General features: G+C 48.7%; 1 protein-coding gene across 1 annotated transcript in view; it reads left to right on the top strand.

Moving 5' to 3' along the window:
* Window positions 1-24468, top strand: part of LOC146198444 (uncharacterized) — a 36370-nt gene extending 11902 nt beyond the window's left edge. Inside the window, exons 3-4 of the mRNA XM_084591898.1 lie at window positions 21077-21391; window positions 21796-24468. Coding sequence (XP_084448024.1) covers window positions 21077-21391; window positions 21796-22091 — 611 coding nt within the window. The 3' untranslated portion in view covers window positions 22092-24468. The remainder of the gene's footprint in view (window positions 1-21076; window positions 21392-21795) is intronic.
* Window positions 24469-27601: the final 3133 nt, after the last annotated feature.

Below are 27601 nucleotides of genomic sequence, written 5' to 3'. Positions count from 1 at the left end.
ACCTGGGGATCTTTAACGTGCTATTTTCTGCTTTAATATGAAGCCGCGTGGGACGTGCGAGCCAGAAAAAAAAAAAGAAAGAAAAAAAAAAGAACCTTCAGCCGACACATCGGTCCGCTTAGCTGTATGGAGTCGAAAACTTGCTCACGTGATGCGCCGCAGCGACTCTCGCTCCTTTCGCACTTGTGACTCGCGTAGGTTTTGCGACCGCTTTGATCGAAAAGCGACAGTAGAAAATTGTCGCATTGGTCGAAAAGCGATAGTCGCAGGCCTTTGGAGTTGGGCCCGGTTTTCCAGCCTTGCGACTGCTGATCGCAAACCAGTAACCAATCAGTGACGCAGCTGAAGTCAACGGCAGTTAGTTTTAATCCTGGCGTCTCGTTTTTGGTGAACAGACAAGGTCGACAAGTCTCGTTTCTGAATGAGAACAACCGCGGGTAAGCGACCCGCCGATCGTCTTTGCAAGTGTGAACATAGGTCGAAGCTGAGCGGCTCCCTGGTCGCATGCGACAGCCGGTCGCACACCCTTCGCGACTCGCAAGTGGGAATGATAAGAGTAAGGTACGGTGCCTAAGGCTCCTAGAGGAGCCTTAACGGTGCCTTGACGCCAACGCCACCATCGAGGCACCTTATTCCTCTGGCGCGGGCCACCGCGTTACCAGTACTGCGATGCTCTCTATACCAACATCACTAGAACCAGCTGCTTCTGCTTCTCTTGCGGTGCCCTCGCCACTCGCCTTCTTCCTCTGAGGTTCCTGCCACACTGTCAAATACGTTGTTGGTTCGAATCTTTCTCACTAACTATCCTCCAGCCTGACTTGCGGGTGCATGCTCAATGTAGAACGAAATGGTATGACACCTTCCTGAACGCTGCAAGAAGAGCGGTTGCTTTACGATTTTGATACGATAGATCGGAATGCTGGTGCCACACGGATGTCCGTTAGTGATGTCGTACGAGCAAAAGGGCCGTGCCACAGTAGTGTCTTTCGGGTATGCCGCCTTGCCACTCCTCGATTCGGTGGCTGGACAATGGCTGTCGCGACGCCATCTTTATAGTCACCATGGAGTTGACAATTACAAAAAGGCAGACGGATTTTCGCGTAATGGAGCCAGTACGGCTTTCTCCTTAAAACAATCGCGCAGTGGCTTCGAGCCTTACCATGTTGCGGCGCGACTGAGGGGTTTTGGTGATAGTTGAAAAGAAGGATGAGAGAACATTTTTTCGAGATCACTGCAGAATCAGCGCTGGAGAAATGCGTAAGCCTGAGCGTTGCTGTGTTGTCCGCGAGATGAGTCAGCGGAATTACGCGAGTGACAGATACCGCGTCTTTCCTTTCCTGTAAACCAATTATAGAACGCCGGTGAAATTTGATGCGTTCAACGGAGCGCTGGTTGTGTTCGACAAGAGGCGCGCGATGTACCGTCTGCAGCAGCAACGCTCAGGCGTTCGCATTTCTGCACTGCAGATTCTGCAGTGCTCTCAGAATTTTGCAGACTGCAGTTGGTTAATTACCTCTCTTTACATACTTTATAACCATTCCCACCCATTTGTGCATGCAAATCACACCCTTTCTCGCTCGTTCACGTTGAAACAATTTCTCGCCACCGGAAGTTAGAGCTACGTCACCGGAAGTCGAGTACCACATGACCTCCTTTGGACGTCGACATTACCCCTCCCGGCTCTTCCGACGTCGGATTAACTTCGTTGGCTCTAATTATTTAACTAATTAACCCACATCAACCATTTCGTCACTTACGCACCTTTAGTTAACGCTCTATCCGATGGATTCAGTTAAAATGCATGACTACTAAACAGCCGGTGCAAACGCTTGATTTAAAGCCTGCGTGTGATCTCAGCCCCGCTTTGTCAGCATGGCGCTAACCCAGTGCCTTATATTTACTGCCAGAAGTGAATGGTTAAAAAAGGGCATCTATTTCTCAAGCCTTTATACTCAACTTGTCTGTGAATTCATTTACGCGACTGTTTAAGCCGCAGCTGCTTATTGACAAGCTTCCTTCCCTTCCCACAAATAAATCAGTTTCTCTCTCCCCCTGCCTGGCTGTGTCACGTGGAAAGCGCTTAATTCTGCGTCCGTATAAATATCCGAGCCTCCAAAGCCCGGCGCCCTTCTTCAATCGCTAACGAACGCTGACAGCCGCTCACAGGTTGCAACTCGTTCGTACAGTTCATTCCTTTGAGGAATTACTCCCATTGTAGAAGAGGTGGCCTTGCTGCGAAGGCAGACTAAAAACCAAGTTTCTTTCTTTTTTGTTTTTATAAGCCTCCAAACGGTCGCGACGCGTCAGGTTTTCAGTGTTCTCGTTTGCGCGCTTTTCAATTCTCTCTCTCTCTCTGCGGCGAAGGGAAAGTCGGGAGAATGTAGTAGTGTGAGGTCCTTAATCCCTCTGCGCGTTTCGGCAGTCGATGTTCTCCTCCTCTGCTCGGCGCAAACAAGTCGTGCGGCGGACAATAAACATTTCACGGAGGCGGCTCGCCACCGAGCATGAATCAGAGCGCGCAGGCCGAGCAAACTTGCCCCACACTTCGGGACCCGGGTGGAGGGCAGGCCGTTCCCTCGTTTTTCTTCGCGTTCTAATCACGAGTAGTTGGCAGTTTGAATCCCTTCCCCTTTCCTTCTCCGCTCCGAGACGACAGTGTTCATAAATTATTCCTTGATGTGTGGCAATTTGGAAGTTCAGCATTGAGCGTCGTCGTTCTCATTGTATTTTACGACAATTCTCATCACAGCTACCCTTCGTTTCGTGCTGTAATATAGCTACCGGTGTCCAGTTATCTTTTAGTAAATGTATTTTCTTATTTTTCAAGCGTCGTATGTCATAAATAGCCAAGCCACGTGAATTCGAGGGTTACTGAATGCGCGAAGTTGTCAGGTGGTGACGATGATGATGGCAATGTCGCCTGCCGCGTTTTCATTGGTTACCCATTGGTCGCGTCGATGGCTCATGTGACCGACTCCAATGTGACCCTTCAACCAATTAGACCCGTTTTCTTGTCACATTCTTCTATATCCATCCTACAAGAAGGGTTGGGTTGGTTTTGGGTTTGTAGTGTTTAACGTCCCAAAGCGTCTCAGGCTATGAGAGACGCCGTGTGGAGGACTCCGGAAATTTCGACCACCAAGGGTTCTTTAACGTGCACTGACATCGCACAGCACACGGGCGCCTTGCTTTTCGGATTCACTGAAAAGTGGCCGCCGAGGCCGGGATTCGATCCCTCATCCTTGGGCACAGCAGTCGAGCGTCGTAACCACTGCGCCACTCCAACGGGCTGACGCCGAAACTTTCTTTACTTGTGAATGCCCATTCAACTGTGGCTGTTTTCTTTCTCCGTACCTCACCCGCGTTCTTCGACGGCCGTAACCGATCAGTGCCACAGAAAGATCCTTTGTCGTTTGCGCAAAGTGAAGACGCGTGGTCATTACTTTTCGAGTGTCGACGAGCGCTGCTGTCAGCGTGCCAGATAAAACAGAAAGCAGAGAGTCAAGCGGTCATGGGCATAGAGCTAAACAACGCATGATTCATGGCGCATGCAATGGCGACACTTGTGTGCCTATCCGCGTGACTAGTCCGGTGTAATATAATTTTTGTTACTCTCGGAGAACGTTGAAACAATCTTGAGAGCATTCCTCTTGGTGCAGCAAACAGTAAAACTTACTCGAGGCAGGCTCTCAGAACAATCAAGCGCGCTAACGAGCAGAGTGTGCAAATCTGATGTTCTCACAGGCAAAAAATAAAAATAAAAAATGGTTGATTAGGCTTTTTCCGCTGTCGATACGACACACAAGACGCGAACATAGCCATTGCTACTTCCTGGCGTGCAATCTCTTTGACATTAACAATAAAAGGCACTAAACGAACTGTTGTTCTACGTCATTGCGGTGCAGAAATTCAGAACTGTAACGACAGCGTTCACAATATACTTTCCTGCTTCGGGAATAACGCACAAAGTTTGTTTTCGATCTCTTCTTGCGTATCTAAACGGTGATGGTGAAAATATCGATCCAGATAAACTTAAAGTGCTTACGCTCTGAAGTGCCTCTGCGATTACCGTTTTTCTTCAACGCGTTTGATCAGCGTAGCTATCATTTTGGAGTCTTTTGCGAACAACGAACCTCTTTTCGGCCGTTCTCACTTCCGTTGTTCATTTCGTCAATCCAGCCAACGTAGAAGACGTAGGGCAGCCAATCAGATAAACCGGCTAGTAACACATGGCCCACGATATGGAAGCATATACCTCGGCAAAATCACGATTGCTCCCTCTGGTTCACACGCAAAAGTTTGGTCAACATGCTGGCGCACTCAGACTCTGAAACGCTCGGGCTCATCGAACCCGTAATCTCAAACTCATATAGACTCACAACTTCGCTCGGATTCACTCCGACTCATCCGGGATCAATACGATTCACGACTCACTTCGACTGATTCAATCACCTCGGCTCACGAGTCATTAGGGCGCACTAATTGAACTGAGCGATTTGTTTAGCCAAAGTGGCCTTGACCAAGGCAGTTATCTTTAGATAGGCGGGTATTGTGTGTGTGTGTGTGTGTGTGTGTGTGTGTGTGTGTGTGTGTGTGTGTGTGTGTGTGTGTGTGTGTGTGTGTGTGTGTGTGTGTGTGTGTGTGTGTGTGTGTGTGTGTGTGTGTGTGTGTGTGTGTGTGTGTGTGTGTGTGTGTGTGTGTGTGTGTGTGTGTGTGTGTGTGTGTGTGTGTGTGTGTGTGTGCGTGTGTGTGTGTGTGTGTGTGTGTGTGCGTGCGTGTGTGTGTGTGTGTGTGTGTGTGTGTGTGTGTGTGTGTGTGTGTGTGTGTGTGTGTGTGTGTGTGTGTGTGTGTGTGTGTGTGTGTGTGTGTGTGTGTGTGTGTGTGTGTGTGTGTGTGTGTGTGTGTGTGTGTGTGTGTGAGAGAGAGAGAGAGAGAGCAGCTATTAATAAGATTTCGAAAGGCTTCACTAGGCCTCTGTCTAACTTAATTCACTTTTGTACCAGTGGTAACGCCATGTACAAAATGCACAAAATACCCTGAGGAGTGCGCTCAGGCTGACACCAAATAAGAAATAAAAGGCGCACACCGTCGTCTTGAACCCGAAAGCACAGATGATTTGAGCCTGAGCCCGGACTCGCCACTCATATCACGATGTGAATTCAAGTCCGGACTCAAAACTCAGATGATGATCTGAACGTCCGGACTCACTCAGGACTCAGATCATGATCTGAATATGATATTTAGTCATCCTTATTCGGAGCTCTTTCTCTCATTCTGTATCCTCGCTCCCTCCTTCGACGTTTCCTTTACATCTCCATTAAGATAAAGCCAATGCCGCCAAAGTCAGAGAACGGGCTCTTAACAGCTGCGCTGCAAATAATAGATTTTGTTCTGTAGCGCGCATATCAAATCTGCTATAGGCACTTTCAAGTTTATTCGAGGTTTGATGATCATTTAGGTTCGTGGATTGCTACATAGCATTAACAACTTGATGTGCGCCTACGCTAGTACGCCTCCGTTATGTTAAAGCTCTCAGACCTAGACTATGTGCTCTAAACTAAAACCGTACTGACTGCCTCTTTCGTCGACTACCATACATGGAATGATAATGCCATTACATCCCTTTAATTTGACTAGGCGCATTGCAACAAGCTGTAATATGGCTGTATACTTTTCTGTTGCTTGACGATATAAGCAACTTTGATCATTGTTGTTTAAAAAAAAAAAAAAAGAAAAACGGGTGATCAAAGCGATCGTAGCATAAAAGAATGCGTTGCCATATGGGCTCTGATTTTGTGAGCGATATTTTGTTGACGAACTGAATCCGCTTATGCCGATGATAATTTAAGTTTCAGTATGAAAAACCATTTCTTTGAATGTTTTCAAACGGTTTAAAATAATTTGGGTTATTGTCCACTAAGACCAAATGAAATATCTGGTAGCCATCAACCGTTGGCTTCAAACCGTCCAAGCATTCGAACTCTGCCTTGCGTGTCCAAGCCCCCCCCTCCCCCCCCCCTCTCCCCAGCCCTTGCGTTTGGACTGTCTCGAGCACGGATGGAAGATGGTGATAGCTCGAGAAGCAGGCAGCCTAACTCTTGGGGCGAAAGGCTGCTGCGATAACCGCATGATAAGCAGCGTAACACAGCGCTGGTCTGTTCGTGCCTCCATGGCTCGAATCTCCCTCGAGGTCATAAACATGGAAAAATTTCTTTCTGTTCCCGCTATCTAGCAAGCTTGAGAAACCAACGCTAGGCAGAAATTTCACCACAGCGCATACCTGTGAGTTCTGCGCTTCCTCATTCGTGACGTCACGGAAACTCCTCATTTAGCTCAGCTGTACACCGACAGGCGTACGCTGAGTGTTCGAACTTCGTACGAATGGTCGTCCTAATTAATAGGTTTATTGCCGCTGTTTGTGACAGAAATAAAAGGGAAAGATAAACAATCTGACGTTTTTGCAAATTGCGATGCCCTCTGTGGAGTGCGCGAAAATTGTCCTGCTACCCAGAAAAATGTTGAGAGCAATACACACGTGGGCGACAAAGGCATCAACGAGGCGCCAACGGCGTGTGCTAAGATGGCAGGTGCCGGTTTTCCAGCAGCCACCATCTGTCGCTTACACCTGTCGCTATAGCAAGAAATGCGCACACACACTAGAACGAAATGGTTTTGAGGAAAGGATTGGGCACTTAGACTGTATTGTTTCCAGGTGGACCGCTCAACCACGCCATTAAGGAAGGGATAGAGGTCAGAGAGAAATAATTTTTTTTTTTATGGTTAGAGGAAGTCTCCGAAATAATTTAGGCCGCCATGGGTACCTGCCGAAAAGTGGCGTGCATGCGCAAGTGGCCGTGTGCCTAAGGATGCGGGGTCGAATGGCCGCCTTTCGATGGAGGCGAAAAGCAAGGCGCCTGTGTGTTATGCTATAACAATGCACGTTAAAGAACCCCAGGTGGTTGAAATTCCAGGCATCCTCAACTACGACGCCCCTCATAGCATTTGGGACGTCAAACTCCACAAACCAAACCTTGTACTATGCGATGTCAACGCATGTTAAAGAACCTCAGCTGGTCGAAATTATCTAGACCCCTCCACAACGGCACCACTCATAGTCGGAGTCGCTCTGGGAATCGAAACCCCACAAAACAAACCAATCAACCATGTCAAACTTTTAATGCCACTCGGGTCACACCAGAAAACACCTGGCGTATTCATCAATTCTCCGTTACCAGAACTTTGCCCTCAAGTACGTGCGTTTCCACTTATGCGCCTCCGAAGCTGTCAGGAACTATCATGGATCATCATGGCACGATTGAGTACTATAGCGCTATAATCTGTAAGGCGTGGTCTTCGTTTCGTTATTAAGACGGATGTGCAGAACAAAGGGCACAGTTTTGTCATTAAGATGAATTATTGCATTGCACAGCTCAGAGCACATAAAATTAGACGGGACAAGCACTAGTTCGCCTAGCTTTATCTGCTCTGTGCTTTATGTTGTACTTTATGCAGCAATTCGTCTTAAACATGATACAATTAGCCTTAAAGCAAGACGTGGAAGAGTTGCGTCTTGGCGTTCTTTTTTTTTAACATTTTACTTTATTTGTGGGGTGACGGTCTGGCACGTCGAAACAGGGACTTGTGCGTGTTTTATCAACACAAGCTTAAGACCTGACGAGCGTAAGAAAGTAATCCATAAAATGTAGTCAAAAGACGCTCAAGTTGAGTGCGCGATTTGTCTGTAGCGTCCCTTGTCTCTATAAAAAGTTCTTTTTTCATAACTCTCGCGCGCATCAGTGACGCAATTTGTGGTCTTCCAACGTGTATATCTCTAAATTAGTGCCGTGGTGGTGAGGCGGTCCTAATTGCGCAGGTGCGGGCGTCAGGAAACGCTTTTCATATGAGCTTGCATCGAGACAGAATGGAAAGATCATGAACAAATTCTTTTCTTTTTTTACTATCCTAAGGGCGAATGAGCATGAAACGTTTACGTTGTTTGTTTAATTTTTAATGATAGTAGTAGTTCTGCCGACATCAGTAGCGAAGCGTTTTGTGTGTGTGTGTGTGTGTGTGTGTGTGTGTGTGTGTGTGTGTGTGTGTGTGTGTGTGTGTGTGTGTGTGTGTGTGTGTGTGTGTGTGTGTGTGTGTGTGTGTGTGTGTGTGTGTGTGTGTGTGTGTGTGTGTGTGTGTGTGTGTGTGTGTGTGTGTGTGTGTGTGTGTGTGTGTGTGTGTGTGTGTGTGTGTGTGTGTGTGTGCGTGCGTGCGTGCGTGCGTGCGTGCGTGCGTGCGTGCGTGTGCGTGCGTGCTTCGATCGGCCCGAAACCGCAGCGGCAGAAGGTTATAGATGAGAAACTGTAAACTGAAAAATCTTAGATGTCGAAATGGAACTTCGGGAGTAACTAAACTACAAGAAAATGGGCACTGAAGTGCTTTTGGCAGGGAGCTTCTGTAGTCTATAGGGCAGTTATCGGAAAGACGGAAACAGCAGCAAATCTGCAGAATCCTACATCTCTAGTGTCCCTTCTGCATAAAGCAAACCGATTCGAAATAAAACACCGTAACAACTAGCGGTCCTGCCTGGCCGTCGAAAAGACCACTATACCGACTTCATCTTTTGCTTTCGATTACGCCACGCTTCTGCAAATGCTTGCGTAGACGGCAAATTCAGCGAATCTTGCTCTCTCTTCGAAAACTGCGCAGGCGACCTTGACGGAATGGTTGTTTAATCGTCGGCACAGGAAGAAAAAAAAGAGTCGGTACATGAACCGACGAACGCCGGTGTAAAGCGTGTATGCCCTGTGCTTCGCACTCCGACGAAACTAGTCATTTCGGCAGCTGGCAGCGTCGCTTCTGTCTGCTGTAGAAGTCGGCGGTGTAAATACGTTTCTGACACCTTTTATGCGGAGTGCCAGCGAAAGCGCCGGCTACTCGCAGCTGTGCGCAGTGCTCGAAGTGCGCCAGCCTCATCACAGACAGGAGGCGGAAATTCGAGAAGCTTAAATTTCGTCGAGTGAGGCTGCGTGCAATATGGGCTGCGTATTTTCTTCTTCTTTCTCTTCCCGCGCACTTAGTTCTATTCTTTACGTTGCCATCCGGAAAGCGAAGTGTCTAACTCCGTTCGTGGAGGGCGAAAAAAAAATGTAGCACCTCCGTGTCTTAAATTTTAGGGGAGACGTGGTCGTTTGTTCTTGTTGAACGCGAGGGAAGCGCTAACTGACTGCTGCTCGCGATTCTAAACTCCCGGCCGTAAACTCTGCGACAGTATTTAGCGTTTCGCCCTCTTTATTTATGGCATTTTCGAGAGCGCGGTCGCGTTTTTACGCGGCCACTTGTTTTTAACCACCCTGGTGTGCCATTTCTTTTCATCGCCGTGCGTTGTGCGGGTTCCCTTTTCAGCGAAAGACACCTCTGAGTGCGCGCATTTATCTCGTGTGATATGAAAACGCACTTTGTTTGCGCAGCCTTACCCGGCTAAGTGAATAGTTAATAACGTTTCGCTATTGCAGCTCGCAGGAAACTAAAATCACTCGCGTAAGTTTTGGGCTTGCGTGGTGTGTCACTCGCTGGCTTCAAGGTACACAGCGTGGCCCGTAACTCGTGCCGAACGGTGCTGTCAAAAGCGGGCACTCCGCGCATTCGTAGAAATATTTTTTGTCTGCAGACGCCTATAGCTTTACGCGATAATTAGAGCCCATCTACGCCGTTGAATTAAGCGGGAGTATAGAGCCAACTTGGAAGTTTTTAAGCGACAAACTTCCGGGGAGTAAACTAATGATTCTTAAAAGCATGGTTTGAGGTGTGCAGATTCTTTCTGCGACGTAGTAATACCAGGAGTAACGGATGCCCGACAACAAGGAAATAATGATCTAAATAAATCAATTCTAAATTATAACTTTTTATCTGTTTTATTAGGGTCCTGATTGTAATTCGAGATTTGTAACCGGTCGTCAGTGACAGGCATGTCAGTTTATGGAATTTAGACAGCGCAGTAATGCACGTTGCCATGGCTCGACTGTCCCGCGCGGCTGTGGAGCTCATGCAGATACTCCCACATGCACACATCACCCGGGTGCACACGTGTCACTTGCGCAGCTGAGTCGCACTCGTTGAGGCAACACGGGAAACTTTGAAGAAACAAAAATCTTACCTCTTGTTTTACCTATTATGACAAAACTAATCTCTCCGGGACCAAATAAAGCATGCTCGTAGGCTCCAAAAGTCACCGACTCATCCGCTATCGTCACCAAGGCTGCCACTTTCACAGAAACTCAACTGTCGTTTAGTGCCCTTCCTTGCAACATGCAAGAACTTCCGCACGGAAGGCTCTCAGGGAATTTGCGCGGAAGCTCTGGCACTAGCGTTGTCTTTCAAGATAATCGCCTTTCTCACAGTGTGGCTTCGCTTGCTTGGTGGCTTGCTTTAGGCCGATTTGATGCAGGACAAAGAGCAATGCTCCCGAGCCGCCTCCTGGAAGCCAACCGACTACTGGCAGGGGTGGAGAAGCCGTCTGTGTCAATATTTCATGGAAGTATTTAACAAGGCGATTTGCTGTGCGCTTTTCCTTTCTTTTTTTCTTTTTTCTCGGTAAATGTACAAACCCAAACGGGCATTTCTACAATTAGTTCCACTGAGGGAACATATAAAAACAAAACAGTGAATTTTTGTTGTTCTCGAAATAGGTTCTTTTCGGTGACTTCAAGACGTGGCAAATTGCACCACATGTGCGGCCCCGTCCAAGACGGTGATCAGAGACGACGAAATATGGATAACGACACTTGAGAGTTACAAAGAGATGAACTGAAGTTTATATAGAAAACTTGGCAATATTTACAGCAAGGTTAGGCAAAATATACATGGATCTGGCTAGCTCGGCCTAGCCGAAGATGTACACATCAAGCCATAGCTCAGAACATCCGACTGGTCTCTCGGGCTTGGTTTTAAGCCCTCCGTGTCCAGCCCACATTTCCATTACGTCCAATCGCCACGAACTTCAACATGACTGGTTCGTGACCACGTGCAACTTCAGCAGTGTGAGTGAAACCCTTTCCCTACAACGAAAGAAAGAAAAACACAAAATGTCACATGCTGCCCACATTCCACTGTACACCTTGCCGCGTTCTCGTTTTAAGATCATCAAAACAAATGAGCAGCATCGTTAGCGGACCGCCGCCGTCTCGCGCTTCCGCTCTTCCTAGAATTTGCGAAGACCATGACCTCCGGCTTAGCGGCGGCGCGACGAAAAGACGCTCGGTAAATCGGTCCTCCCGCGGACGTCTTCCCCTTTGTTCAACGTTCCCCATCACTCTTCCACCGGCGCCGAATGTCACCCTTCTGTCTGGACACGGCGTGTCTGTGAACGGACGTTTCAACAGCGACGGCGGTGTCGTGTCGGCTCGTATGAAAAGCATACTGCAGGTATGCACAAAGCAGCTTAATAGACCCCTTTCATAAATGTTAAGTCGGCTTCACCTCTATGCTGCATTCCCCACTAATGGCAGAACTGCAATGTATTGAAACATTGTATTATGGCCATAATTCATATGATTTATGCATCAGAACATATTCGCATAACTGCCCTATTACCACTAAATGCATCTGTGTAGAAGCAATATGCGATTCCAGGTCTATATCGCCGTTTTTCTGGCAGCCAGTGACGCCATGTTTGGGGAAAGAAGCAGCGTGGGAAAGCCTACTTAACGATTTTTGCAAGGGGTCCATTTCCCCCTCTTGGGGACTCGATTGCCTGTTAACCGCCCGGTGACACTCGTCACTCTAATGGCTTTCCCTGCTTTATCCGGTGATTCGCGGCGCCTTCTCGTCTGCACGCAGCTAGCACCAATTCATGCTACAAGCAAACCTACCACGAGGTACTGAGTACATAGCCGCTAATCCGGGCGTGCCTAGCGATAACTTACAAAAACATTATACTAGTGTCAGTTAAGTGTAGGTTCACCAAGTGGATAATAGCCCTAGCACACAATGCTTATATACAGTCGATCCGGAATATATTTAACCCAGATATATCAAATTAGTGCTTATATCGAACTTTGAGAATATCCCCTCGAAAATCTCATGCAAAAGTATAGTAGCTTTGTAAGCGTTTATTGAACTCCCGTTCAGCGAACGTTCGATATATCGAACTACGCGCCGTACCCCTTAGCGGCGCTTTTCCTAACAGCTCGCCGATCACTTAACGCGCATGGAGCCGGGTCGGCTGCACGTCCTTTGGTACCTGTTCGCTGCGTTAGCTCTGTAAAGCCCGGTGACGAGGTAAACCTCGGCTCCGCTGGAAAGTGGCCTTGGGTCTGGCAGGCTTCTTGTTGTTGTTGTTATTATTATTATTATTATTATTATTATTATTATTATTATTATTATTATTATTATTATTATTATTATTATTATTATTATTATTATTATTATTATTATTATTATTATTATTATTATTATTATTATTATTGAAACTGCTTTCATGCGGTGAAGCCAGCCAAGCTGACCAAAAGTTTGAGGCGACGTTCACGTGGTCTGTTTCGCTGCCCAAGGTGACGCGAAGATAAACCGTACCCTCATTTTAATTAAGTTATTATTGCGCTAACGGGCATTTTATTATTATTATTATTATTATTATTATTATTATTATTATTATTATTATTATTATTATTATTATTATTATTATTATTATTATTATTATTATTATTATTATTATTATTATTATTATTATTATTATTATTATTATTATTATTATTATTATTATTATTATTATTCTTGCCCAAGTATGCCCTTCGGCATAAGGGTCTGAATATATTTATGCAGGCCTGTGGTCCCAATGAATGCCAACAGCTCTCGATGGTGTGGCCCATGTGTCCATACTCTTGTGTCAGGCGGTCTGGTAGGGTGGTAAGCGTGGCTTCTAAGGTGTACTTTGCGGGCCACGCGTAGACCTGGATAAGTTGTAACTAAGTGGTCTAGTGTGGCTTCCGTAGCGGGAGCTGGGCAGAAAGGGCGGGTATCAGTACCGGAATTACACCTCTAATGATCTGCGACGACTTCTCATAAAGCACTGTCCACTGTAGATTTGATGTGAGCCGCAACTTCAAGGGCAGCGCAAATTCTGCCGCTCCTATCTGTTCCTGCCACATTTGGCCCGCGAGCTCAGGCCCACGGCGCAGCATAAGAATTTGCGACCAGATGTGCTCTCGTTTTCGACGCCCGGCGTGTGGAGACGCTCGGCGCACGGGTGCACGTGCGTACGTCTTCGCGGGTCGCCGCATCCACGCTGAGCTGTGGGTTGCAGGTATCCCGGCCGGATACATGTTGCTGCAGGAAGCGCATCTGTAGTGTGGGTGCACCGTATTCACACTTCTGGGTTACAGACAGATTCATCTGCTGGCATGCTTTAAATATCATATTATCGATATATCGAACTATTTCGCAATCCTCTTCGAGTTCGATATATCCGGAATAGACTGTATAACGTTCCGTGAGACGAGTCCCATAATTCTGCATGTTTTCGCATGGCTCCATATGGAGTCGTATGGACTATATAGAGAGCTTATGAGAAAATATACGCGCTCAATATGATTTCATATGACTCCGTGTATGAATGTGGCAGCTATAATCAACGCGCAGTTTATACGGAGAAGATATATAGCAGGAATATCTCGATTACTCTATTTTTTCTATGCCATATGGACTCCATTAGAGGGGAGCTGCTCGTATGAAACGTGTCGTTATCACTCTGACAATTAAAGATGGCGTCACCTTGAAGCGGCGCGTATGTGCAATAATACGGCGACGCTCTGTAATTGCATCCATTTTATTTTATTCCACTTCACTGGCAGCTCCTTGCTGCGAACGACAGCAGCGAGCTACAGCGTTTAAGCATTCGTAAAGCCTGTCTTACGGTGCTTTCTCAGTAGCCCAGAAAAACACCGTTTCGTTGAAAACTCGAGATTCCCATGCTATAGATCCTGCCGACCCGTGACAATTCCATTCCCCGAAAGTGCTCTAATGCGACACGCGCCAGAAACCGACGCCTGCACGTGCAGCCTCTGCCTCCATGATCCACTCGAGCCGTTCTTCGCTTCGCTCATTATGCACGGTATTGAAGAAAACAAAATAACCAAGGAAATTAAATAGGCACATACCACATTCCCGCCTGGTTCAAGGCGATAAAGACGGGACGCCAATTTTCCAATTAGCTCGAGGGGTTTCTCTTAATTAGCATGATTGGTACCCTTGGCGGAACATCAAAAGCGGCCTCCAACGATTACAGGCCGGCTTGCATGGGCTCGGCGTGCCACTCCCCCAACACGTCGCCGTCACGAGTTGCACGCGTCTTCGTGGCAGTTCAAAAACAGCGGCATTCCTCGCTCGTTTCATCGCTCGGAACTTCGCCCAGCATCTGCTTCAACAGCAGTGCCAGTCAGCTTTGAATGTTCAGGGAACATGTTGCGCCAGAAGATCAGAACTTCGCCAGAATGAGCCAAAGAACGGGTCATATTATGCGAAACTAATGTACTGTCATCTTCTGTTGAAAGGAAAACAAAACAAAAAACTGAGGGCACTTAAGCGCCTTCTTTAATGTCACACTTAATTAATAACGCCACAGGTTCTTTTTGCGGATTCTCGTTCGCATGTACATGCACTTTGCTCCTCGCTTAATCACTAATCTCACAATTTGTGCTTAATTACATTTCGCAAATATTCATTTACAAGCAGTCGTAATAAGCTACAACACTGTGTGAAAGACCGCCTGACAGATAAATAAAGAGCCCGCTTTAACCAAACGGTACTAACGTGGAGTAATATGGAAGCGACCTTCGCCCTGCAGTGGTTATAGTCCTGCTGACGATGATGATGGTGTTGATGACGAACGTGGATGCGTGGCATAGGAGCGGTGTGTCTGATTCAGGATACAAGTATATGCCAAAGTTCGATTGCCATCCCAAATGAGCTACCCGAGCTGGCGGATCCTACGAACTCAACAGAATGTCATGTGATCTCGTGACTTCGCACAACACAATCAGTACCCGGCCATGCCACCTGCCAATCACCACCTGCCAGAGGCATGCCCATGATTTTTCACTCATAACTCTGAGGCAGAATTTTCAGGAAAACAGGCTGTTTAACGTTATCTCGCTATAATAACGGCCTGCGTATGTCACAGAAGCAGGCAGAGGAACTAGAGTCTAGAGCACAGTTCGTCCAGTAGATAGGTTTAGCTTAGGCGCAGCCAGCACCCGGATTACAAGGTGCTGGCTGCGCACGTAAAGTGGCAGGTGTGCGCTCTGTGCAGGTTGCAGCGAGCATGCGGTAGTTCGGTATTAGGCGTCTACACTAATGCGCGTATACAATGCTTGTATTTTGCTTTCCGTAAAGCTAAATAATGATAAAATGGTGCATTCTGTGCGAGTTCCATGTGGGAACTTGTGAGAAACAATGCGAGAACTTGATTCTTCGCTAGCAATTAGCAATGTTGGTAGGCCTAAAAAAATTGTGGGGGTCTAAGCATGGCTTGAACCTAATTATAGAGGCAAAAGCTGTGAGTGTTGCAGCGAATTTTTCTGCGGACACTTGGATTTAATGTGTCGCCGTCACAATGTTCGAACGAACCTTCTGTCTTAGCAACTCGCTATTGTCGTTCGCCTCTACCAACTACCGAGTTATCTTTCTTCTTCTCCTTCTTCTTCTTCTTCTTCTTCTTCTTTTACTACTACTACTTCTTTTTCTTTTTTCTTTTCTTCTTTTTTCATCTTCTTCTTCATTTTCTTCTTCCTTTTCTTCCTCTTTCCCCCTCCAACTCCTGACCCAACTCTCGGCCTATACCACGTGACCGTTGACAGTTGCTAGGCAATGATCACGTGGTACGGCGCCACGCTGATGGCTTGAAAACCTAGCACAGTGTAGCTTTCGCTACAATAATATATAAGTGTAAGTTAATGGGTTATTATAATACTGTCCATTTGTTTTTAGCGAGAATTCGGACAAGAGCAAAGCTTTCAGTGCTTTAAAAAACGATTACAAGCTTCGAAAAACAGGCCGCGCGTAGGTATTTTAAACGGTACTATACGCTTGTTGTACAATAGGCAGTTGTACGCATTCCTAAGCAAGGAGATATGCACAGAAGAAGCCCACTATCTGTGCATGGAACCACCCCCGTGGGTATGTGCCGTTATCCAAGGGCACAACAACAAGGAAAGCAAAGGAGGATACGCAGTTTCCTTGTTCTGAACACTCACTGAAGATATATAGCAGCTACATCCGCGCCACGATGATACAGTAGTAGTATAGGGTGCTCGATTGCTGTGTCTAAGGATGCGGGGGCGAATCCCGGCCACGGCGCCGCTTTGCGATGGAGGTGAAAAGCTAAGCGCCCGCATGCTATGCGATGTCAGTGCACGTTAAATAACCTCGTGTTGTCGAAATTTACGGAGCCCTCCACTTCAGCATCTCTCATAACCTGAGTCGCTTTAAGATGATAAACCCCAGAAACCAAACCAAACCAAACTATCACTCTGGTCATGCTTTAAATGTCGGCTATTTTCACGTATATACTGTGAAAAGATTATCGTTTCCTTCATGCCTTTTGTTTTTTTGTTGTTTTTTTTTCGAGGCAGGGAAGCCTACTTCCAAATCTGGTTAGCTGATCGACCGAAAGAAACAGCCTTGATCGAGGACTTCCGTGGACCGCCGACCGCAAGCGCTAAGGAAGAGGAAGGGAAGGGGGGGGGGGGGGGGGGGGGGGGGGGGGGCCCTCTCCTGGCCCACGGTCGGAAAAATGCGCTCCGTTGGTGTCAGTTTGGTTGCTGCGTTTATGACCCAACATTGTCTCTATAAACCAACCGTAAGAATATGCAGTCCGTAACGAAGAACCCGGGCTTGGCTCCGGTTAATGCAGAGGGCATCTCGCTACTTTAACTTTAGTTCGTTTCCGTCTGGATACGAAAGGCTTCTGCGTCTTTTCCCTACCCTATCCATCCTGTGCCAAATTATGGTCTTCGGTGCGCGAATGTTACAAGAAGAGGCTTTTATGAGTTGTGCCCCCTGATTTCGCTTGTTGAGGGTGCTTCGATGTTTCCCCGATGACACATTTTGATGCGGAAGAGTTGTAGCGGCGCGCTTGTCGTGGCCAATTTCCCCAGTCTGCGCGCCCGCATTCATCCATCAAGAGGTCCGTGTAATGGATCGGCAGAAGCAGGCCAGGCGCGCGAACTCGCCCCAGTACTATGGTGATCGCCATCGCCGCTGCAGACGAATAGAGGCGTGCCGCAGCATTACTACTACGCTGCTGTTGTCATTGCCAGCCGCTCTCCCTTTTTTTCCTTTCTTTGTTTCGTTCGCGTTTTTTTTTTTTTCTTTCATTTCGGATCGCCGCGGCGTTCGATAGGCTCGGAGAACGTGTTTGTGCGCCCAAGCTCGCGCTTAATAAATAGCGCTTGAAATCTTTTCGACCCTAAAGAAAAACACGCAGAAAAAAAAAAAGATGATAGAAACACGTCATTACAGAGGCTCAAAACTACTTCAGATTCGTGGTCTTCTCCTATAGCTAGCTACTGTTTGGCATTCCTTCACAATATTTTTCACATTGGTTTCCTCGGCAGAAACTTCGTCGGCAATTTCTTTTCTTGTGTGTGTGTGGGAAAGAATGGTGGGGAGGGGGGGAGGGGGGGGGGGGGGCTTATTTTGTAGATTGCTCTGCGCCCGCAAACTGGCCTCGAGATATCGTCTCCGGCTGCTGTAGCCTTTCTCGGAGGCGAGGCGAGCGTCGATGGGAACTCGAGATGGAACTGGCGACGCCAGAAAGGAAATCCTGCGTAGATTGGCATCGCTCCCTTATCTGACTGTCCGGACGGAGAAGCGGCTCTTGCCACCACGCCTTCGTGTCCTTTTTGGTCCACGCTTTTTCATCCCGCCGGCGTTGGGGTGCGCGTTCTTGATAGCGATCGCCGCGTCTTGTCCCGGGCTCGGAAGGACTTCGGCAGCAAGCCGCCCCTCCAGCCGCATTTCGAGCATTCGTCAAGGCGCGCCTACCCGGTCCCCCTCCTCGCGGTGCTGCTGCGGCCACGAATAGACTGCGAGCCGCAGTAGTGCGACAACGCGAGCCCCCGCAGCGGCGTCAGTGGCGCGACGAATATGAAAGCACGGGATAGAGAGAGGGGGAACGAAAGAGAGACTGTGCCGTTGAAGGTACCTTCGCGCACGGCACCTCCTGAAGGTAAAGGCTCAACGGGAGGCACGACGCCTTTCTTTGCGAGAACCCCCCTTCTCCACTCATCCCTCTTTCCACCTTCTCGTGCTACTCAGGTACACACATTTTGTGGCTCTCCTCTATCTGGGCATCTGCGGGGTCGGAGACCCAGAAAACCGGAGTCGTCCGCTGCTTTTGAGATCTGTCTTGGTGCGTACGATTTCGGGGGTGAAAGTACGTAGTAGTCACCTCTCAGCCAAAGTTGGACTGGGACAAGCAGAAAGAAGCCATGACTGCGTGCTGAGAAGCATTTATTTAATCATTGCTTATTTCATCGCTTGTTAGATGTTTTGCACGGACGAATGAAAAGACGAGATAAATGTCGCAGCGAAGTGTCGAGAGCTTAATCTAAGCATCGTATGCAGTATATACGTGCCTCCTGTTGTTTGCAAGGAACCGTCTTCTCGTCCTGCCATCCTGTGATTGACGAACGTGGCGGGTGGCTAGCTCTCTAGCTCGAGCTGAGCAAAGCTCCGTGCACTAAATTTCTGCGGCTCTCAAACTGTTATTTCGCAGCGCAGCTGTAAATAGGGGACATTTTTAGTGTTTGCGTCTTACACCATCACGTGTTGATGTCCAGTATCCGCGCAGTTGTTTAGTCTCATATATGGTGCCCTGCGATCTGTGCGTAGCCACGTGAACTTGTATTCAGCTACATTCCTGCGCTGATGGTTCGTGCAGGTGTCAGCCTGAGTTCCTCACTAGCATCGTGCCTTGTTCGCAAGGACATATTGCAGTGTGCGAGGGAATGAGTGCGTCACGTCATGGCTTGCGGATGAACTATCGACTGTCAACTGACGTATAATTGTTTGCTGTTGGAGAAATCACCTCTAATTATTTCTCTTTAGTCGGTTCATTACGGGCGGTACATTTTTCTTCTTTTGGTGCCTCAGATAAACTCTCCCGAGCACAAGTTAGACGTATAAAGCTTCACCTCTAATTAACCCGGCTGTCCAAGCGCAACAAGTTCCCATTTATCCTTCTTTTTTTTTTTTGGGGGGGGGGCAATCTACAGCCAGCAACAAACTCTCCATTCAAGACTATTTTTGTTGCCTTTATCCCGAGCCTTCCAAGCTTACTCCAACACAATAACTGAAAGCCTTACATCTCGCGTTTTTTTTTTTTTTTTTCTCCACGCTTTGGCCTCGGAGTCAGTGAAAACGAAGCGGACCTGTGGAAAGAAAGAGAACAAGATAACGCCTGGCAACAATATCTCTAATGCAGGGCCGTAATGCAGCCGCGAGTTCTTCTAATCAGGGCGAACGCACTCCGCCTCCGCTGCCGCCCCCGCCGCGGCGGTGAATTAAGCCCCATCCTCCGCGGCTATCGCAATTACTCGGAAACGGGGCTAAATACCCGCGCAGCTAGCCAGATCGAATCTCTCGCCCACCCTTCCCCTTCAGCGCATATAGCGCGTCACGCTGGGCGCACGCTTTCCATCGCTCATCATCAGGGGTCAGGCCAGCGCCCGTGATCCAAAGCCGGGACCGGGGTGAAGGAAGGAAGCGAGGGGGTGGGTGAGGACCCCGTGTGCGAGTTTGTTTTGGCCCGAGGCCGCCGATACCCGCCACTCGCCCTTCTCATTAAGAAAATAAAAAGAATAGAGAACAGTGACGTGCAAACTAAAAACAAGATGAGAAGGCTAGCGTAGGAGAAAAAAAAAAAAAAAGGATCGCAAGAGAGGACGTGAAAATAAACAAGAAAGCGAGCGGACGGGCATGGATCGAGGCGCCACGACTTGCCAAGAAGGAAGCGAAGGAGGCGTCGCATCGGCGGCGGCGGCGAGGAAGCCCCCAAGAAGGGAAAAAGAGGGGAGGGCCGGGAGGGCGATGTGGGAAGAGAGTAGATGAGAGCGGTGGCGCGCGTTCTCGATCGCCGGAGCGGGCGAGAGTGCACGGCTGTACGGTGACGCCGCCGAGTCGGGCCTTCACGCATCCATGCGCACACCGCTGCGGGTTCGGGCCAGCGTCGACGACGACAGTGGCGGCGGCGCGTCTGATGGGCGACGTCATTATTCCGAGCCGGGGCACACATGTCCACAAGAACCCCGAGGCCTGGGTCGGGGCCAGAGGAAAGGAGGGCCTGGGAGACCCTAACCCGGGTTCAGGACCGCGCTCTCCACGGAGCCGGCGACGATGCGTGGCTAGGGATCCCAGATTTCGGAAGGGGAACAGGATAATCGGGGAAAAAGTTTCCAATGGGCGGCAAGAAAAAGAGACGTATCGGCGACAGAAACGAGGCAGGAGCCCCCGCCTTTGCTGGGACCCCTGCGGAACGAATGCTGCTCGTTGTAGCTGCGCAATAAGCTGTACGGTTGTCTCAGTTGTAGGCCCGCATTCTGCCTCCTTTTTTTCCTTTTTAATTTCTTCGAAACGTTGCTTCCACCGCCCTCTGTGAGCGCTGAAAACTTGTCTTTCAAAGGCATGCGCCTAGCGAATAATGCGTTTAAAACTTTTACGCGCGTGGCATGCAAGTATAGCTGTTGGAAAATCGTACCCACAGTTTTGCAGCGCAATTTGTCCATCGCAGGGCGGAGAACTGGTCTCTCACAGCCCATTTGCGAGAGAAACGGGCTCGTAGGAGGTTCCAGTGGTGCCATGTGCGCAGTGGTTACTCACATCCTTATGGCTTTGCGTTATTTGCTGCGCATTTTTGAAGTCTGAACACTACCAATTACTTTCGAGTTCAAGATCTCCGAACGTTCTGAACGGACTGCTGGTTTCCATTACAGCTGCCGCTCAGCGGGTATTACAAGACAAGCAAAGTGTTCTAGAAATTTTATTTGGAGAACCGCACCTGCTTCATGTTTTTCTTTTTTTTTTTTTTCAGCTGACATACGCTGTCACTGCAACCTAGCACCGTGCGTGTCCACGGGCTACATGTGCAAGTCTGAGCTGGGGCTCTGTTTCTCGGAGAGCGGTGTCCAGATGACGTCTTCCTTGAACCCCGCCGCCACGACGGCACCTCGCCACGGCTGCATCGACCTCCTGGCCGAAATCTCGGGCGAGGTCAACTACGGTTGCCAGGCATCCGCCGAAGGCGCACCACCTCCTCCGTTGGAGTCCTCTCTTTCGGAGGGCCGCCAGTGCTGCAGCGAGGACATGTGCAACTTCCAGAGGGACTTCACGGAGCCGGGTGCGTCAGGTAAAGAAACTGGGGCGCGCAGGGCGAATGCGTGTTTCCTGGCACCAGTTGTACAGTATATGCCTGAAAGATATTAGTAGCACACGTGTGACCGCCCTTGTGTTTTAGTCTAAATTTTGGTTTCAAGCACGGTACACCAACGTTATAACAGCATCCGCCCTGGCAGGCAACGTTATAAGAACGTTGCTAGCAGGGCATCAATAGGCCAAGCTGTCATTCAAAGTAGGTTTCACAGAAGATGTAATAGAGAAAATTGGGCGTGTTTAAAACTGTAGAATCATGTAGTATATAGCCGAGGACCGGAATGTGTGAGTGTCTCCCCTTCTCACAAGAGGCACAGGGTGACTGTTCTCGCGCGTGCATTGCTGATTGCCGGCTCTCGTGTTGCCAATCCATCTGCGCAGAGTCGAGGACGCGGGGCGGCGATCAGCAGCAGCCCCCACCGGGCTCCATGACGCGCCTGGTGTGGTTCCGGGCGGCAGTGATCGCGGTGCCCATCGCCGGCGGCTCCGTGCTCGTACTTCTTGTGCTGCTGGCCGCCCGGCTTCTGCGCAAGGACAGCGAGCTTCCGTCCACGGCCGCCACTTTTCACGAGGCTCTGCACAAGGGACGACATCGGAGCATGCTCCGCGTCTGCCTTCGAGGCTGCTTCGGACGCAGCGGTGACGCCGCCACGGACAAGGGTGTGGTGCTCGTCTGAGACGTCGTGCAATCTCGAGCAGGAGGGCTTCCAGCATTGCTACCACCTTTTTCTTCTTCACTCACACGCGTCTTGTTCTCCTGGTGTTTTCTTATGTTATTTATTCTCATTTCCTGCCTCGTCTACGGAGAGACGTTTCCGCCCTGCGGCGCAGGACAGTGCTTGGCAGAAAGAAGAGACGTTTTTAGTTAAGCTCGCGCAGCGACGGCCATGCTGGGGCGTGCGACTGCCACTGCGGCCAGCTGTCAACGCGTAGCAGATCGCTGCAGCTCGTATTTCTGCGGATATGTGCCAAGATATGCGTACGTCGTCAAAATGCTCTGACGATGTTTGTCGTGCCAAATTATACACGTCTAGACCAATCTGAATGGAAATTGAGGAGATTGTTGAGTCCTGCTCATGGTTGGATTCATTGGTGCCAACTTGCAATTTTTCTCTGTTTTGGGAGCGACCATGCACTGTCTCCTGCCAACGTTAACATTGGAAGGGTTATGCTTCGAAAATTTCGCATCTTCGATACAACTTCACTCTGGTCAATTGGTCTCGCGTGATAAGGAGGCCGACACCTAGTCATTGCGAGAGCTATTTGCATCGCATGTTCTGTTCCCTTCATGTTTGTTTCGATTTTTTTTTTTTTGTGCCTCTTGAGCTGGTCCCAACGATGCATTTTTACGATGTTGCAATCTAACTGCAACATTCAGCCCTACACTGCGAGATAATTTTTCTAATACAGCTTTCACACAGGCTGTTATGTGCTTTTGGCGCCTATTTTGTAATACTCGGCTGAATACATTCAGCTTACGCGAGTTTGGACTTGGCCATGAAGAGGCGATGCATTTAGTAGCCTTTAGCCTCTTCCACTTCAGTTTAGCGGATTCCACGTCACACTATAATGAATTTTGTACCTCGTCATTGCCCTGCATTTGACTAGCCGACCGTTTATGAAGTACAGGCGGCTGGCGGAGTAGCGATTGAGGAAAGACCAATTATGCGTCAGCCTAGCTTTTGCGTGGTATTATATGTGCGCGTGTGAGAAATCTTTCTGCCGCAGCTCGCGCAAACTTGCTTTGTCCTGCTTCTTCGTCCGAATCATGAAGCCATATTTTTGCTAGCCAAAGACAGCCAGCCGTGCTTCCACAAAGTACCTAAACCACCAAGACGTAAAGCACTGCGTCGGGGTCAACTGCTTGCTAGGAAACGTACTGAATAGAAGCGTGCCACAGTAGTTTTTCAAGGACAGCGAGCAGCGTACCTTGCCGCAAGTTTTTCGGAGACCCTGTAGTCTGCACTTGAGCATTGCCTTTGTGCCACTTTGCCTACGACCATTTAGCGTCTTAGCTGTCTTCATCGAGCACTAGTTATTTCATGCATGACACATCTTCTCTTACATACAGCGTGAGGAAATCTCACAAGCATCACATCTGAAGCCTTGCCCTCTGTGTACTCGGGAACTGCGGTTCCACTTGCCCTTAAAGTATGTACGTCCGCATTCAAACATTTTAAAGCGAGTAGTTTTAGAGGAAATGTAGCTATAGTTCCCAAGGGGGCGTTCTTTTTGAAACGTGCCAACCAAAACTCTTAGCCGGCGCTAGAGCATGAAATGCTGAGTTTTAAGCAACACATAGAAATACAAAATCTGGATACCATGTTCACGGCCGCGGTAGCTACTAGCCTGCGGTAGTTATTTCGGCCATCATGCCACTTCCAGAATGATGGTGGATTCGTTGGGCGTCTGTCTCACATTTTTTGGTTCTCTTTAGAGTTTAACAAAAGGTGCCTTCGGAGAGTGAGGATTTTGGCAAAGCAGATGATTACGTAAGGATTCATTGTAAGTACTGTCTGCGACTGAAGTCTAACTGCTGCCCCAGTGATCACAGTAGTTGGCGAGTCTTATGACCTAGTTCTGAAACTTCTCCTAGTGCTCTAATTGCCCTCAGTAGTGGCGGCGACGCCTCTGCCGATCCCACACAGCGTCTGAGCAGCGGGTACTTTTGGAGTCCCACAAAATTCGGTGACAAATTGGTCATTGCAAGTGGCGGTTACAAAGTGTTAGACATAGACGGTACACGATGAAAACTAATTGGAGGTGGCTAAGAGGAGACACAGGACTTAAAACTTGGCTGCGTTGTTATTCCTGGTTTAGAAAACTAGATTCAAATGTAGTGACAGGGGTTGTTAAAACTGTACCCCTGAAGAGAGAGAGAAAAAAAAGAACGAAAACATAATATGTATGTCGAAGTGATATTTACTGTGTGCCACTTTGAACGTTTGTAGGATACCTGCTTCGTCTCTGTCAAAAAAAGAAGTGATGACCGTCAGCAAGACGCGCACACAACGGCCTCGTGATAAAGTCCACCTCTCCTTTTTTTTTTTTTTTCTCTCTCTCTCTCTCTCTTTGCCGAATTCACCTCGGTCGATGTGTCCTCTTCACTGAGCCACTCTAAGCATGGTGCTGCTTTGATAGCGCGAAAAACGCATCCTCTTATATCGAAGGCAGAACTAAGTTGTTTTTGTGAGGTGTTTGTAAAAGCCGCCTTGAGTTTTTAAGTCGGCTAGTCACCCGCAAATCGAAATTGAAGATATTTTTTCCTCCCCTGGGTGACGTTTGAGTATTTAGTTTTCATCTGTGCCGATAAGTAGAAATATGCGACTGATTTATCACTTCGTTTCACCCGGGGCCGGCGTTCCGCAGAAATCGCATTCATGTTGTTTCGTTCTCCCGCTTCTCCAAAGTGCCCTATTGTTAAGCAACGATGCTCCGACTACACCGCACTGTTTCGCCGACAACGAATGATGCCTAACTCAGCTTGGCTTTTACCGCGAGCACCTATACACGCACAATGCACAGATCGCTTAATAGCGCTACGTAGAGCGACAATCACGGCAACGCTGCGCTGCGCTCGCACATTTGCCTAGCCTTAGCGTCGCTTCTTGGGGGGCGCGGCCGCGCATACCGTATGCAAGCACACACTCGTTTTATACACACCAGCCTCTCTCCGTCGCAAAAGAGCCGAGCACGTAGCAAGTAGAAGTATAACGTTTAAAGAAGCCCCATGTGAGTATATATAATAAACGAACGGCGCGCGCGCTTCAAGCTCAACCGTCTCTAACCTGATCGCTTTCTGCCTTAAACCAAAATCTTGGCTGAGTAGTCATAGGAGAACGTAGGTTCAGAGAGCACTGCAGCCCGTGGTCGCGTTGATATCTGCTACAGGAGCCCTCTCGCACGGCACCCCTTCGCACCACCGGCATGTCGTGGAGTGCTTCGGAGTCGTGGGTAGCGCTGACATAGTGCTGACGAAGAGCCACTTTTCACGTTGAATTCATAAATTAATCGCACGATATTAGCGCCGACCTTCGAATGTTACTGTTTCTCATGAGGTGACTATCATTATTGATCCATGTTATATCTAAAGGCGCGCTGACTGCACTGTAGACGAGCTGAATACTACTGGGGTGTATTCACACTGACTTCTCGCGGAGGTCGCGCGATCAGCTTTGGGGCGACGCGCGAGTCGTGCTAGCCCCTGTCCCATAGGACCTCTATCGAACAAAGAACTTACATCGATACTGACGTTGCTGGCAATGCGAATCCGGATCGTAGACAAACACACGGGGTGACGCTGAGTGGTTCGACTGGAAATAGCAGGACCGAAGAATATGTTGTTGTTGTTGTGGCTGTAGGAAGAAGGAAAAGAAAATGCACGGGCCTGCTACTGGCTCTGTAGCTGAGCCACCTCCGCAGCCTCGTGCAGAAAGAAGAGAGAAAGTAGAGAATAAAGAAAAAGAAGAGGGAAAGAAAGACGCGCGCCGCAACAACAGCCGTCGTGCACCACTGAAACAGTGGCGGGTGCAATGACGGCCTGCAACAGATAAAACTGAGTGGTACACAAGCCCTGGGGAGTCGCTTTTCGGCCACGGTGAACGCTGGCGACTGTCACTTTGTCGACACAAATGCCGTACGACCTCAGCGGCTGGGCAGTGTGAATACGTAACCAGGAATACAGCAAACAGCGCGTAGAGCGCTACCACTAATCGCTTTACTTCGCACACAATTAGGCCCCTTTAAACAACCTCGCGTGTTCCATCAGGCGCTAGAATCAGTTAACACGAGCATCGATAGATGCGCCGCCTATGTTAGTAATCGTCATACGAACGCATGACTAACGTGTTCAAACAAGCAGAGTTAGACGGAGGAGAGAAAAGTGAGCCAAGCCCTCGAGCGCGAACGACATACCGCGGAGCTTCTCGTTTCCGAGGCTACGCGGGCAAAGAAGCCACATGCTGAGTTGACGGCAACGGCACAGCTGCTCGTTTCGCGCGCGCCGCGCAATGCCGTGAAAGTGTTCCTTGCTGTGCGTCGAGCTAAACATAGACAAGAACGGAGATTTCGCAATTGGCCGCTTGTCGCTGCTGTCGAGGAGTCATGCCCAGCAAAACACGAGAGCGCAATCTGAAGCGCTTCCGGATGGTTGGGAGGCCCCGTTTTGCATGTTGGGGCCCCCCGCACCGCTGGCACGAGGGTGACGCGGTGGTGTGCAACGTCATGCGTGTTAGCTGTTTATTCCTTCGTAGTTTCAGAGTTGCGACCAAATAGGCTGTTCTTCTGCTACACGAGTGATGCTAACCTGCGCAGGCGGAGATTGCATCTCGGCAATGCTGCCTATAGTTTTGCATTTTTTTCTTTCTCGTGCACGTTAACTGACTATTGACTCTCCACGCCACCGCGGGCCTCGTTCTTTGTCGGAATGGCAATATTAGTAGCAGGTCTGAGAGCAAGCTGCAGCATTCCGCCTTTGTTGTGGTCAGCACTACATTCGACCATGTCTTTACGAAACTAAAGGGAGCAAAAAGGGGGGGGGGGGGGGGGGGGGGGGGGGGGGGGGGGCAAGCTTTGGGCTCCCCTGCAGTACGCACCTGGCAGTTTGGTTGCATCTTTGTTTATCTATACGTTTTTATACGTAGACATTAATCTTTGCAAAGTCTGGACTCCAACATGCACTGCTGATGTTAACTCTGCAATCATTTCAAGTACGCTAAACGATAAACGCATTCCCTTTTTTTATTAGAGAACGACTAGACACTGCTACGTTCCACGGAGGACAAAAGTCCGCAAGACACGCGAGCTGTAACCAAAGCGCATAGCAGTGTTTCTGGCACGAGGTTCCAATTCACAGGTGCGCGGAGATGAACGTTTGCTTGTATTCTTCCACTACTGCTAGTGAAATGAAACGATCGTTGGCAAACGTCGTGGCGATGAGCCAAGATTGATGTTCTCGCGCTGCTAGTGAAATTGCTTTCTCGAGATTGCTGTTCTCGCGTCCTGAAGACTTTGGTCCTCAAAAACCTTTGTTTCCCCGAGCAGACTTCTCCGCCGAAAGTGTTCGAAGCAAGGCGACAGTGCACGCTGGAAAGCTCGATATCTGCCGGATATCTTACTGAAAAGCGGTGTTGAAGATAAAAAAAAAAAAGAAAAACAAGCAAAGAAAGCTCTAGCTAATCCCAATACA

This window comes from Amblyomma maculatum, chromosome 2 (assembly GCF_055883805.1).
Source record: "Amblyomma maculatum isolate TAMU_Amacu chromosome 2, ASM5588380v1, whole genome shotgun sequence".
NCBI lineage: Eukaryota > Metazoa > Arthropoda > Arachnida > Ixodida > Ixodidae > Amblyomma > Amblyomma maculatum.
The sequence above is the reverse complement of the archived record's forward strand: the minus strand, read 5'-3'. Positions and strand labels throughout refer to the sequence as shown.